Source organism: Neolamprologus multifasciatus, chromosome 9, assembly GCF_963576455.1.
Source record: "Neolamprologus multifasciatus chromosome 9, fNeoMul1.2, whole genome shotgun sequence".
Classification (NCBI taxonomy): Eukaryota; Metazoa; Chordata; class Actinopteri; order Cichliformes; family Cichlidae; genus Neolamprologus; species Neolamprologus multifasciatus.
Genome location: NC_140447.1, coordinates 5922422 through 5937162, shown reverse-complemented (window position 1 = coordinate 5937162; position 14741 = coordinate 5922422). Strand labels below are relative to the sequence as shown.

Here is a 14741-nt window from a genome sequence, read left to right as displayed (position 1 = left end):
GGCTATGCGAGAGGAAACGCTGCCAGGTCTCTAGCAGCAAGGAGTAGGCAAGAGAAGCCATGTTCAGAAGAACAGTTCATTTTCTACAGTGTTCCATTCATGTTCAGAAGAAGGTTATAGAACTGTTAATACAGACATTTAAATCTAACTACAGCAGATATAGAAGACTGAAAAAAACACATAAGTTCACTGACTAAAGAAAAGTAATGAACTCAATGCAGCCCAAGTTAGTCTGCAGTCACATAGCAACAGTTCAATGTAAAAATGCTACATTGCATTATTGCATCCTCTCACCACAGGAGGTGCTGTTGGCACCACTGATTGCTGATCAGCTGTTCTCTGATGATCTGATTGATACTGTGAATAACGGGACTCACTGAACTCTGTGACACAGTGAAGATTACAGAGTTTAACTTCAGCATCTGACTGACGTCACACAGACAGAAGGATGAACCAGTGAGGCACAGAACACAATTACTGGAGATACTGGATCAGCTCCATGTGAACCTCTGATGGAGAAGCTGCTGACCCAGAGAAACATCAGGACATGACAGGCAGCTGCACTTATCTAACAACATGTAGCAGAGCTGATCTATGTTAGAGGATCTATCACAGCAGCTGAAGCCAAAGTCCAACACTGGATACCAGCTGAGCCTGTGCTGAGTGTAGTGTTACAGGAAAAGGGCAGAAACACTGACACTGGTAGCTCACAGTGATGCTGACTGGGGCACAGAGCTGAATGATGCAGCATCAGGACACTGTTTCAGTCTGACTGACAGAGAAACCTGTAGCTGTATCTACATGTGAGGCAGAGGCTACACAAGCAGTTTTCTATGTTTCACAGTGACTGAGATCTTCAGTGGGGGTGGACATGCTCCTGTACAGACCTCTGAGGAGAACCAAGGTGCAGTCAAAGAGTCCAGTCTGTCCTCACAGCCATCCATCCATCCATTCACTTCCGCTTATCCTTTCCAGGGTCGTGGGGGGCGCTGGAGCCTATCCCAGCTGTCATAGGGCGAGAGGCAGGGTACACCCTGGACAGGTCGCCAGTCTGTCGCAGGGCCAACACACAGGAACAGACAACCATTCGCACTCACATTCACTCGCACATTCACACCTAGTGGCAATTTGGATTATCCAATTAACCTATCCCCACAAGCTGCATGTCTTTGGACGGTGGGAGGAAGCCGGAGTACCCGGAGGGAACCCACGCCATCCTCACAGCCATTAATGGCCAATTCTAATTTTAGGTGAAAAACCATTAGCAGCTAATGCTAATACCATATTTTCTAATTTGACGTGAATTAGCATCCTCCGCTAATGCTAACTCTTTTCCCTTGCATTATAACAATGTGAGCAGCTAATGCTAAGAAGGCTGCTGTCATTAGCTAATGCTAATTTGATTCGAATTTAGCATTATTGGGTAATGCTAACACTTTTCCCTTCCCTTTTAACAATGTTTGCAGCTAGTGCTAGGTAGGCTGATGCTAGCAGCTAATGCTAATTTGATGTGAATTAGCATTATATTAGTCAGGAGTTAATACTAAGTAGACTGCCATTAGTGGCTAATGCTACATTATAACGATGTGAAGGGTTTATGCTAAGTAGGCTCTCATTAGAAGCTAAAGCTAATTTGAGGCGAATAACCATTAGTGGCTAACGCTAATACCCTTTTCTCTTGTGTTATAATGATGTGAAACGTTAATATTGTTCTCAAACAACAGAATGAGAATGAAATATTGATTGTAACAGGGCCCATAAACAGCATTAGCTTAGCAGCATTAGCTTATCAGAGTTTCCATCATGGTCACACAAATCCTTAGCAGAGCAAAGTGGCCTACTTAGCAATAGCTGCTCAAGTTGTAGAAATCAAAGGGAAAACAGTATTAGCATTAGCTGCTAAATGTGCACTTGAGAACAAATCTATTGTGAATTCAGCTGTGAATGTAGAGTTTCCAGTAAGCTTCCATTTCCAAATGTTAGCTGCTCCTGTCTGCCTCTTTGTCACACACACAGACTGAAATGATTCACAGCCTTGCTTCTGTCAGTGTCACTGACTGTCACTGTGACTGTGGACATACAGCATGGGAAACATACACATTGCTGACACTTTATTAGGTACACAGTGCCCACTATCTCAGGTACACCTGTGACCTAATAAAGTGTATCTAAAGTTACAAAATGTTGTCTCTGTCCAAATATTTATGGACCTAACTGTAGGTCTACTTTTAATGAAACTCTCAACATGACTTATCAGTTATCATTAAAGTTCCTGCAAACAGACTCCTTGGAGACCCCCTACATAAATATCCATGTACTATCCAGCTAGACTAGTGTGTCTGTCCCTGAAAATATTCCTGCATGTGTGATTGTTCATGTCTCATCTGCAGGAAACAAACAGGAAGTGAGTGAAAGACACAGGAAATGTTTCCAGCTCTTCCTCCTCTATCAGACATTCTCTCCATACCTGAGAGTGTCCAGCCTCCAGCCTGGATCCTTCAGTCCAGCCGACAGCCGCTGTATTCCTGAGTCGCCTGGATGATTGTAGCTCAGGTCCAGCTCTCTCAGATGGGAGGGGTTGGAGCTCAGAGCTGAGGCCAGAGAAGTACAGCCTTCCTCGGTGATCAGACAGCCTGACAGACTGCAGACACACAAAACAACAATCCGTCTGTTATCCAACTCTATGGCAGCATAACTAAGGGATGGTTCAGGGTCACCTGATCCAGCTCTAACTATAAGCTTTAACAAAAAGGAAAGTTTGAAGCTGATCTTCAAAGTAGAGAGGGTGTCTGTCTCCTGAAGTCAAACTGGGAGCTGCTTCCACACCCAGTCCAACATAGCCAGGCTTTCTTTGCTGCTTTGACAAAACCTCAAATCCCAGTCAGAGACGATGAGCATCATCACAGTGATGATCATTTCTCTGTTAACCCAGGCTTTCTGCTTCAGGATCTGTGCACGCTCACAGAACAAGGAGACCTTTAAACATCATTTCACTAAATGGATGGACTGAGCTCAGCCTACAGATGAACTGGTGCCAGAGATCATAAAGAACATCAAACAGTCAAATTCAACACTTTTAATGGAAATATGAGATTAATGCTGCAGACAATCATGAACCTGCTGAATTCATGAACGTCAAGAATGCAGCGAGTGGTAAAATAAAGATTTGACCTCAGTGTGCTCAGTGTTCCTGTCTATTCCTAACATATCCCTAACATGATAGCTGCACTTTAGAGCTCTAAAACTGGAACTGACACATATTTAAACTCTACATGTTACTCAGTACATTCAGTTCTGACACTCGCCGCACAGTCCAACAAAGGAAACATGGAGATCACATCAGTTTGTCACCAAAGTTGAATTATTCCAGAGGGCAGTGTTGATACAACTAAAGTTATTTTTAAGCAAAGTTGAGTTTTTTATTGTCGGAGTACTTCATGTCTGAAGTATCACTTAAATGCATTACACGCTGTTGATGGCAGCAAACAAACCACCAAAACAAACAGAGGTGGGAGGCTTGGGCAGACTACGTAGATTCAGCTGGTGGGAGGAGTCTAGATAAACCAAAGAAAGACAAGCTAACAAACGCCACAGTGAATTGGATAGCTACAAACTTCAGGCCGATTAGTGTTGTTGAAGAAGTCGGTCTGAGGAACATTCTTAGGATCAACAAATGACGGCATGTATGAGCCTCCCTCAAGACGCACCATCACAAGAAGAACACATGAGCTGTAGAAAAAGGAGAGACTACGAAAGCCACGGTGTTACAACATGAACCAGCTGTTGGTCTCTCTGGAGACTACTGGACGTAGCTGGGTAACCATGGTTACCTGGGAGTTACAGAAACGTGCAGAACATGTGATTCATGTTGCACAGCAGTGGGACATTTGAAATAAAGTCAGCACACTCAGTACAGATAGTGCATCAAATATGATGCTGCTGCCAGACGTCTGCCTTTGAACACGTCCCTGCATCGCGCACAACACCAAGGTTGCCATGGCAATCCCAGCTAACAGGGACAAAGTGCACAGCTGGAATCCTGCAGGTATATTTAACATGATGTATTTCTCAGTGTCCTGTCTGTGTGTGAGAGACAAACAGCCTCTGTATGTGTGTGTAAATACAGCATGAATATGTAGAGGACATGTTTGTGGATATAAGTAAATGAATGCTCTGCGTCATTTGAATCTGTGATTCTTGTTTCTGTTGCAGGTCTGTGACTGAACTTCTGGGAGCAGAAACGTTGGTTTCATGCTCTGTGATTCTGTGTTTTGTCATCTCTCTAAGGTGATGGAGAGCTCAGATGATGACCACGCCTACGTGGTCAAATTCAAGTCTACATTCAGAACAGACCTGGAGACACGAAAACAAAATGCCAACATTGTATATGTGAAAACTGCTGCTGCACTGGAGCCAGATTCAAGGAGCTCAAGTGTTTACCCAGATCTTACTGAAGGAACAGAGGGTTGTTGGAGGGAAACCTGTGGAAGCAACAACATCCGAGCCACCAGAGAAAAAGTTGGCCCTATTGGTGCTTCATCAGAGTGTGATTGTGAACAGGAGGAAGACTCAGCTGAGAACAGTGTGGTGGATACAGAGCAGAGCCCACCATCAGTACAGAGGCCTGTCCATTAGAGTGCTGCTCCAAACATGCAGCACATGTACTTGGCCACAGCTGCAACATCTGTACCTGTGAAAGCTTGTTCTCTGTTGCTGCTCATATTGTACAGAAGAAGAGAGTTTCTTTATCATCAGAAAATGTCAATGAGCTTGTGAGTCTTAGCAGCTGAATCGGTGCAGAGGAGGAAGAACATGTCAAGTCAGAGGAAGATAAATGCAGTTCATGTTGTCAACTCAACCTGGACTATTGAAAGAGTTTTTCTTTGTCTTGTTTCTGACTGAGATTCTCCAAAGGAAATACAGCACAAACACACACTTCACACACTCAAAGTCCTGCACAGTAAATGAGCTGATGAGCATTTGTGCTGCTCCCTGATAACAGAACAATAGTTCTGCTGGTTCCTGTTCTGAAAACACACATTTATAAATGTTCTTGCTGTTGATCAAAGGTATGTTGGTGGCTCTGGACGCTGAGGGGAACTTTGTAAAAAACTAGATCAAATGTTAACGTCCTGGCAGAGGCAAAGAACTTTGATTTGATATTTGATTAGATTCATGTTTCAGCTCAGACAGACAGAAATATTTGAACTGCTACTGTGTTAAAGGGAACACTGCTGTTAGAAAGCACCTGATCTGTTTCTGCACACTGAATGCTGCACTTCTCATACTGCAGTACTATTAAAATAAGTACACAATGCACTACTTTTGAACTCATGATTGAATGTTGCTGTAACAAAGCCATTAATGTGATTAAAAGTGTTCATGGTTTCCCAGCACAACAAATGATTGCACAAGTGTGACTGATCCACCTTCTAATGTGTGTGTAGCCCACACTGTGTGTCACTGTGTCACAGGTGAGTCTGTGTATCCAGGTTCTATGAGGAGAACAGGATATAGTGACTGAGTCCAGCAGCTTAAAGTCTGACTCCATCCTCCATTTAAATAACTCACACCAACAACTGAATAGCTTTGCCTTTGTGTAGCTGACACTTCATTTTAATGTCCTTCTATTCTGGTTCATCTGGTTTCAGTTTCTATAAGCACACAGGTTTCATCAGGGACTCTATGACTTTAGTAATCTTTGCTGGGCCTTAATGCTCTGAACAAAGCTGCACATCACAAGACTAAATAGAAATGAATCAGTCTTTCATTCCTCACTGCTGTTTGACTTCAGCTCTCAATGTCCCACCATAACCCATGGAAAGAATTACTGTCCATCCAGGCTCCTGAACATGAAGCTGATGAAGGTGGAGTATTGTGAGGGCTGATGGAGATGATGATGAGGAATCCAGGAGCAGTGGGTGGATGGCAGCATCAGCATGAAGGATCAGTGTGAGAACACATCATCATCCACAAAGAAAACCAGTCTGAGTGTCTGACGCTCTTGTTAGAAAGACGCAGTCCCAGCAGTTAGCTTGTCTGCTAGTTAGCTGAGAGCTAACTCACTTGTACATTGAATACCAAACCGTGTAAACCAGGGGTGTCAAACATATGGCCCGTGGGCCAAATCCAGCCCTTGAGATAATTTCATATGTCAAATATTGATGAATTTTCAGGCTTGCTGATAATCAATGTGAGCACGGCTGAGATTTTATTCTGATGAGCAAACCATGTGGCCAAACACTTTAAGAGACAGACTGGGATCATACCATTATGTGAAAGAAGACGGAAATGTCCCATAGATAGCAAGTGTAGTGGTAGAGACCAGGTCCACAGAGAAATGGGAGCTGTATTGAAATGCAAGCGTGTCAGGAAAGAGTGAAAAGGCAAAATGAGCAGCATCTGGCTGCATTTCAGTGATATTGGAGACCACAAAGCTGAGTGCAAAATGTATATAGGAGATATACAGGAGACGCTGAGAGTAGAACTGATAAAATTAGGAGCTGGCTAAAGTGAGACCCATTTTTATTTCCACCCATTTTCCATTGTGGAGGACAAAAGGTTTCAAACTCGTCCTGGTCTTAAACCTCACGTGTGTTCTTCCTAATAGCAGTAAATGGATAAAAATAAGGCTTTTATGAAAACACTGAATAAAAATTGCTGCCTTTAAAAAGACTAAATGTACAGTTCAGTATTGAATACTACATAAAATAAATTACATATAAAGTGTGTCTGAATGGCAGAGATGCAGAAATATGTGCATATAGCACAGAGCCACGGCTCAGTGTCTGAATGAGTCTCACAGACCTGAATGTGCTGTTGAAGCCATTTATAATTATAACGTAATTCTTTTTTTTTTTTGCCTGTCCCATTTGGTTCTTTAGCCGTCAGAATTGTTGTCTGAAGACCAACAAGGATACCCAATGGATTTACTTTGCCAAATGGATCATCATGGCATTGCCGTATTGGTCCATTTGATCGACCTTTGTTTTTATTATTTATTTTATTTTATTTTCAGTTGTTACAGACAGGACAGACATGAGTGAGGGATAGGAAAGGGAGAAAGAAAGAGGAAGGAAAAGAAAAACAGAAGGGGAGAGGGACAGTGAGAAAGGGGGGAAAAAAATATCTCCGGGATCACCTGTTGAGAGAAAAAGAAGAGAAAACCAGCAAAAAAACCCAAAGCAACATACTAAACACAACACCATCGCATTAATCTCGCTAAGTGTAAACAGCAGTAAATACTAAATATTGAATGTTGTTGTGCAGCAAGCAGGACAGACAGCGCACAATGTGCTTTGAAGTAGCAGCCAAGAAAGGTGTGATTTAAGTCTACGAACAGTGAACACCCGTGTGCACACCTGTGTGGATCGGCACGCTTGTATTCAAAAGGTTTCCCCATGTAATGGTCTGCAAGAGGATGCAGAGAGCCATAGCCCCGCCCCCCAGGGCATGAAGCAGGCATGGAGGAGATCCAGGCCCCAGACATCCAGAGGCCCCAGAGTGCAAGAGCCCAACGAGGACCACCGGAGGGGCATCCGTGCCACCTTCATGGGAAGGGCTGAGGATCCCCAGACGAGGGGTCACCCAGTAGCCACCGGGCAGAAGCTAGAGGGGGCTGCACCGGCGTGCCCGCCGGCTCCGCCGGCAGCCAGCTGTGCCAGAGTGAACCGAGCCGCAGGCACAGAGGCCGGAGGCCCGAGGGCCCCCCGCGCCCCGGAAGAGGCCTGACCGAGCAGCAGGCGCCAGGCCCCGCCAAGTAGCCACCGGGAGTGAGCTGGTACATACCTGAGCGCCCAGCCCCGGACACCAAGAACCAACAATGCACCGACCCCTGAGGACATCAGTCACCGGCAGGGAGTGTGGTGAGGGGAGATAGGCCTCCACACTTTGGAGGGCCTGGGAGTTCCCAGAGAGGTGGAGTCTAAGACCCGACCTGACATATAGACACAGACAAACAGGCACACACAGACACAGACATGCATTCCCACCCTCATGCACACATATACAAACACTCAGCACTCACCCAACGTAGGAATAAACGTAAATGGACATGTACACACAATCACACTCCCCAAACATACTCTATACCCCGGGTCCAGGTATCCTCGCCCCCAGAGGGGGAAACAGCACCCAGACCAAAGAGATGTTACCCTTCCCTCCGGGGTGGAGGCAAGCAGACCGCCCCAGGCTCTGCAGCAGCAGGGAGACCAATCGGACAGCCAGCATCTCTTCCCAGCCCCCCCGCCCGATGGCTAGCAGAGAACGGGGGTGTGTTAAGACCCCAAACCTCCCTCCTCCCGCTCAAGTGTAGTGTTGCTGCGTGTTGCTCTAAAGTGCATTTAAAACAAGGGAGAGCATGGTGCTGCTGCCAGAGAGCAGCAGGTGTTAGCACGGCCCCTCCCGAGAACCCTCAATGTCTACATGGATTTAAAATTGAGAGGTGGGCACCGGCGCCAGAGGTAGGTTTGAATACACAGACCGTCTACTGGACGCCGTTAACGTGCCCACCCTCAAGGCCCTATATATATATATATGTGTGTGTTATTAGAGTGTGAGTAATGTGAATGTCTAAGTTGTGAGATAAAATTGAGGCACAGGTGGCCAGAAGAGGACGGGGGGGGGGGGGGGGGGGGGGATGTCTCCCCTGCACCCTGGTGACACACCCGCACCCCAAGGCCCTACCTGTGTGGGTGGGTGTGGTGGAGCGGGAAGAGGGAGGCAGCCAGGGATGGGGAGGAAAAGAAGGGAGGGGAGGATGTCCCTCCCTAGGGCAAGCTCCCCCGCTGACCCCAGTAGGCACCCCCGTCCTCTGGTATCCACCAAGGCAAGGGAGCCCAGGCCCATCCAGACCGGGGCCTACGGCAGCAGCACCGCCAAGCCCCACAGGACCCGGGGCAGCCCACCCAACCCCATCGCTTAGGAAACTGTACCCACCCCAACATTCAATCATCTCCCAGACTACACAAGACAACAGACACCGAGGTTAAGTTTATTCTCCACCTCTCCTATGTCTCTCCCCCACCTGCAGAGTGGACTCCTGCAAGGATGGAACAACCTCCCTGCCAGTTGAAGAGCCCCCCGGTTAGGCCGATGCACAAGAGGCCCCCTGCGCCAGGGCTGAGTCCCCGTGCACCCACCCGCCCACAACCTCGGCGACACACCGACGAGGACCGAAGCCCCCAAGGCCCAGCCAGAGCCCCAGCACGGAGGCGAAGCACCCCCGAACCCCAAACCCCCACGCCCGCCCCGGATCCACTCAGGGGCAGCCAGGCCACCAGGCCAGTAACCTACGTCCGCCAGCACAGACCATCCTCCAGCCCCGCTGCACGCAGCCACGAGGAGAACAACCTCTGAGAGCGACCAGAGCCACTAACCAGGTTATGAACACAACCCCTGGGTTAAGCCCTCCAGGGATAACGTCTCTAGGGGTCCTCCAGGTGCCCTAAGCCCATCCCAACCTCCACATCAACCACAATAGCCAAGGCGGGACCAAACCACGACCCCCTACCCCCGCTAGGTATTATAACGTAATTCTGTACTCGTTTGATCTGCTCCTTACAACAAGCGACCAGACGTAGAAGGTTTTGGACTTTTAACTATATTTTCTTAAGTTTTACAACTTTTCTTACTGTTAAAAACCTCGTTATGGCCATTCATGCTATACAAAGTAATTAGACATGTGGGGTATCTACAGAAATGTCAGAATCTCAGCTAAAAGTTCACAAAACCATCTCAACAACCACCAAACAGCTGAAACAGCAGGTGAACAGATTACACAAAAAAGATGTAAACACAAATCCCCCTGATCATCTGTTTTCTTAAACATGAAGCGTAGTTTTGGACGTTTATTTACTGCTGGTTCAGTGAATTTTGGTTGGACAGTGATGAAACCTGCAGTCTCAGAATCTGTGAGAAGTCTGCTTTCAGCACGCAACAGCATTGTTGTGTTGTGTGCTGTGGATTCACCTCTGCAAACTCATCACTGTTTCACCATCATGTTTCTACTTAGACAATAACAAAGGAAGCAGTTCCCAGGAACTACTTCCTGTCTTGTTAACATAAGAGTATGTTGCCCTTCAAAACACCTCCACTTCTCCTCTTATTAGAGGACTGCCTTATTATTAATCTGCTAATTCTGTCAGTTGATGAAAGAAAAATGCTTGATCTTACCTGAGAGTTTCCAGTGTACAGTGTGGACTCTTCAGTCCTTCAGACAGAAGCGTCACGCCTGAATCCTTCAGGTTAATGTTACTCAGGTCCAGCTGTCTCAGATTAGAGGTCTGAGAGCTGAGACCTGAGGACAGAGCTTCACAGCTTCTCTCTGACAGGTCACAGTGACTCAGTCTGAAAAATAACAGATTAACAATTACAAAAATAAAACACTTATGTTGAAGTGTAATGAGATACTATTATATTTAGCAATATTTAATCTTGTTTTGTCAGGAAACTGAGCACTTATGCAGAGCAACATGTGGAGAGAATCAGAGGAGAAGACGTGAAGAGAGAACAGCAGTAAAACAACACTGAATTGTTCAGTGTGCTTTTGATATCAACAAAATGTGTCAAATGTCTTTATTTTGTATTTGTTTTAGTAGAATTGATGATTATCACTTAGATAACAATTACAGGCCAGGTCTAAATTGCACTTTGGTAACAGTTACACCCAGAAATATTTCAGAAATGTGGACAATTTGTGCTCCAATGTATTCAGTATTGAACAAACTGAGTACCGATGACCACTTAATATTTTTGATATTTTATTTGAGTTGTTCCACCTGATCTGTGTTAACTAGAATAAACATTTAAAAACTAAAGCTATGATCACATATTTACTTACAGAGCTTTGTTGGAGGGTTTGACCGCTGGCAGCAGCCTCAGAAGAGCCTTTTTAAAGGCTCATGTTCTCACTTAGATCGTTTATTTCTACTTACATTTCTTTCTGGGAAAAATGGGGATTACTTTGAAAACAGGAAGTATTTTCCCCAATAAGCAGCCCTGGATTAGTAAATCACTCCAACATGTTCTCAGGCAGAAGAAGCTGTCTTGTTATGAGGGAGAGAAGAAAAAGATTGAGGCACAGAAACTTGTCAAAAGAGAGATAAAGCAGCTAAAATCAGGTGTAAAAGTAAAGCAGAGGATGAGCTGAATAAAGGACACTCAAGGCTGGCTTGGAAAGGAATGAAGTCCATGGTGGGGATGCAGAACAAGGACCAAAGATGAATGTGATGCTGAATCAGTAGAAGACTTGGACTCATTTGATTCCAGCTTTGATATCATTGATTTCAATGAAGAGCTCTGTGATTGGAGCAAAGGGCTGGTAGCTCTGAGAGTGACACTGTTTCACCTCTCATCCAAGAAGCTTCTTTATTTCTAGGGTCAAATGGTGGAGAGTCCCAGATTAGCCTGTGTACAGACTTCAGCCATATGAGAGTGAGTGTGAGTGAATGAGAGCACACACAGGACACTCTGATCTCTGAATGTGTGTGACTCAGTGAAAAAGAGGATTGTACTGGATATACTGTGACTGACAAACAGAGTTTAAAGAGAAAGGTGTTTGGATTAAAATGGATTATGCTAAAGTGAACGTGCTAATGAAATCTGAACTGACTGAAATGTGAAGTGAAGATAATTCAGATGTAAAAGAGAGAGGGGGTGATAATAAGGTGGGGCTGAAGATCAGTGAAGGGCATGTAAACACCTGATTGGCTGAGTAGATATCAGATCGACGGTTTCACAGTTTTCCCTGTGGATTATAACTTTAAGAAGATGTAACATTCATCAAGGAATCCTGCTCTCCGGATTATTTCCATGAACACTGAGCTGGAACACATCTACAGTGCTGGAAGTGCCCGTCTCACCACCAACCTCTCTGTGCACATTCACTTTTTAACCCTTTGTGAGACAATAAAGATGTAAATCTGACTATTATTCTATGTTAGTGCGAACACCTCTAATAGGTTGGTTTAGTCTTTCCAAGTTATATCTTCCCTTGGAGTCTGCGGTCCAGGCTCCTAAAATCATCCTAGTTTAACAAGCACTACAATCTAGAGGAGAGCTGCACTAACAGGTGTGACTGATAAGATCTGCCCTACAAGGATACTCATGTTTATGTATATCAGGACAGGCAGGGAAGCCCTGGACATCAACTCTGTCAGGCTGCCTGAGTCCTCTCACCCACATCAGCTCAGAACTCTGCATTATCTACTGAGTTAGACTCAGAGGATCAGGGATCAGAAGTTCTACAAAGAGTAGAACCAGACTTCCTATATAGAGGTCTGTGGGCCTACTGATCCACAGTGTCAGCACAACTTTCACGTCATATTCATCTCAGCACAACTAAAACATGTGACTGACCTCAGAGTTTCAAATCGACATCGTGGATTCTCCAGAAGAACAGACAGCTGCTTCACTCCTGAATCCTGCAGGTTGTTGTAGGTTCCACTCAGGTCCAGCACTCTGGGATACGAGGGGTTGGACTTCAGTGCTGCTGCCAGATAATCACAGCTGATCTCTGACAGACCACAGTCCTTCAATCTGTATGAAGAATGAAAGATGTAAGTTTATTAGACAAAGTGCTTGAAATCATTCAGTGTTTCATCATCTGTTCAGAGCTGAAGAAGGTTCAGAATGTAGAAGTTTAGAAAATGGAAACTCCAAACAGCTGAAACCAACAGGAAGCAGCTTCAAACAAACAAGAGAAAAAACTCTGAATGCTTCACATTAAAGTCGTACATTTATCATAACATGAAAAAGTCGTGTTTTTCCTTCAAGGAACAACATGGCTTCACTTTTAAAGGTGAAGTGTGAAAGAAATGGACATATTTGAAGTCCAACACCTTTTTCTAGTCACATTATTAAAGTAGACAAACTACAAGCTCATTTTCATTCCAACAAGTCATCTTCTGACCCTTTATTATTATTGTTATGGAGGATGTTTTTAAATTAGGCTCAAATATGTGACAGACATTTCATCCCATGTCAGTTTGGCCTCATCCTGGGCCAGATTATCCAGCACACACTCTGACCACAGGCCCAGGGGCCACGCACAGCTGGGCTCCATCCAAGAGACAGGAAACAAACCAACACAATAATAAAAAGCACCATGTGATCTTCTTACATCTTCAAGACAAACATAGTAAAAACATGAGCATATTTGTTTCCTGATAAAATGATGTGACAGGTAGAACAGAGTAAAGTGGTGGTGTTACAGCCTTTCTCCCCTCTGCTGCCGAGGCTGTTAGTCTCTCCCAAACTCAGCTACAGCACTTCCAAATGAAAGAAAGCAGCAGAAGTGGCTTTACAAATGAAAGAGGAAGAGGAGAAGAAGAGGAGAGGGAGGCCACCCTGACCATCACTCCAGCTGAAAACATCACACTTCCATTAAAGTTGGTGAGAAAATGTTGAGCAGGATGAGCTGCTGGCTAATCTGGAGGCTGTAGCAGCAGCTCACAGTCACAGTGGATTTCCACTCATGAAAAAGCTCTGGCTGCTTCATTTCACATTTCATATCAGAGACTTTAATGCTTCAGTGAAGCTGTACTGTGATGCTTCCTCTCCACATTCAGCCCAATGTGCTCTGTATTGTTTTATGCAGGTCATCTAAACAGGGATGAGCAGCTCATTTCAATATAAAATGTTGGAACTGTAAAGAAAACAAACAGAGCTCATAAACTGAAACTGATTTCATTTTTTCAGCTGGAACATTTTAGTTGTTCCTTTTTCAATACATACATAATTATATTTACAGTAAGTCTTATCATTCCCCTTTTCCCTGCCAGTCACCGCCAATGTTCCCTCTAATGTTTCATGTGTCTGAGCGAACACACAAACTCCCTGAGCGTCCCTTGGACCACTGTGAGCAACAGCAGACGTGTGCACTGTGGTCACGCCAGCATCTTATCCATCCAAGTTACGGTTTATTAAAATAATTAAAATAATCAAATTACAGCATTTACATTTATGTTAGACTACTTTTAATTAACTGTTTGTTAAGTTTGTTGCAATAAATACTGAATACTATCGTTGTTATAAACAACGACAGTATTCAGGAAGAAAACCAAAGATTGCAGATATTTTTATCATAACTCTGGTTTTACGTGGCCGATCAACACAATTTAAAAACTGGTATAAAGTCCACACTTTTCCCGTCGGTTGTTCCGTCTGTCCTGCTCACATCTCCAATGGTTGTACACGTTGTCATTAACGTGGCTTCACTCACATCAGCCGCTTTGCTAGCTAAAACATTGGCACATAAGGACGCTGTCATAGCCTGTCAACCACGTTGATTAGCTGCGTATATACGAATGTGAATCGCATTATTTGCTGGACTATGGGATAAGGTGGCATCGTTCTGATCCCATACGGGAGCAGCCAGTCACTGACTAACACTGCAAAACAGAATTGTTAAAGTTTTAATTTTAATTTCAATTGAGATTTGATTTTTTTTTTGTGCGCAACACAGATTTTCTGTGCACAGAGACGTGCCAGCAATGCACAATTGTGCACACGCACAACTTAGAGGGAACATTGGGAACCACCACAGTTCACTTCAACAAAACTTTACTTCAGATTTGTTTTCATGTTTTGATCCAGTGATGAGAGCCGTTTCCTCCATGTCCAGTCCTTGTACTAAGCTAGGCTAAACATGTCCAGTGCCTGTCTCTGTGCAGCTTTTAATCTGATGTTAATAAGGTAGAAATGGAGGAAGAAGAAAATGACTTCATCAATCAACATGCAGC

The 14741-nt window shown here is 44.6% G+C and overlaps 2 protein-coding genes across 2 annotated transcripts in view; one reads left to right on the top strand and one right to left on the bottom strand.

Annotated features, from left to right (window-relative positions):
- LOC146510903 (stonustoxin subunit beta-like) overlaps positions 1-14741 on the top strand; it is a 360716-nt gene that overhangs the window by 321981 nt on the left and 23994 nt on the right. The window lies entirely within an intron of this gene.
- LOC146510904 (NLR family CARD domain-containing protein 3-like) overlaps positions 1-14741 on the bottom strand; it is a 42993-nt gene that overhangs the window by 4913 nt on the left and 23339 nt on the right. The window contains 2 exon segments of the mRNA XM_085172842.1: positions 2468-2641; positions 10174-10347. Of these exon segments, the coding sequence (XP_085028968.1) occupies positions 2468-2641; positions 10174-10347 (348 nt within the window).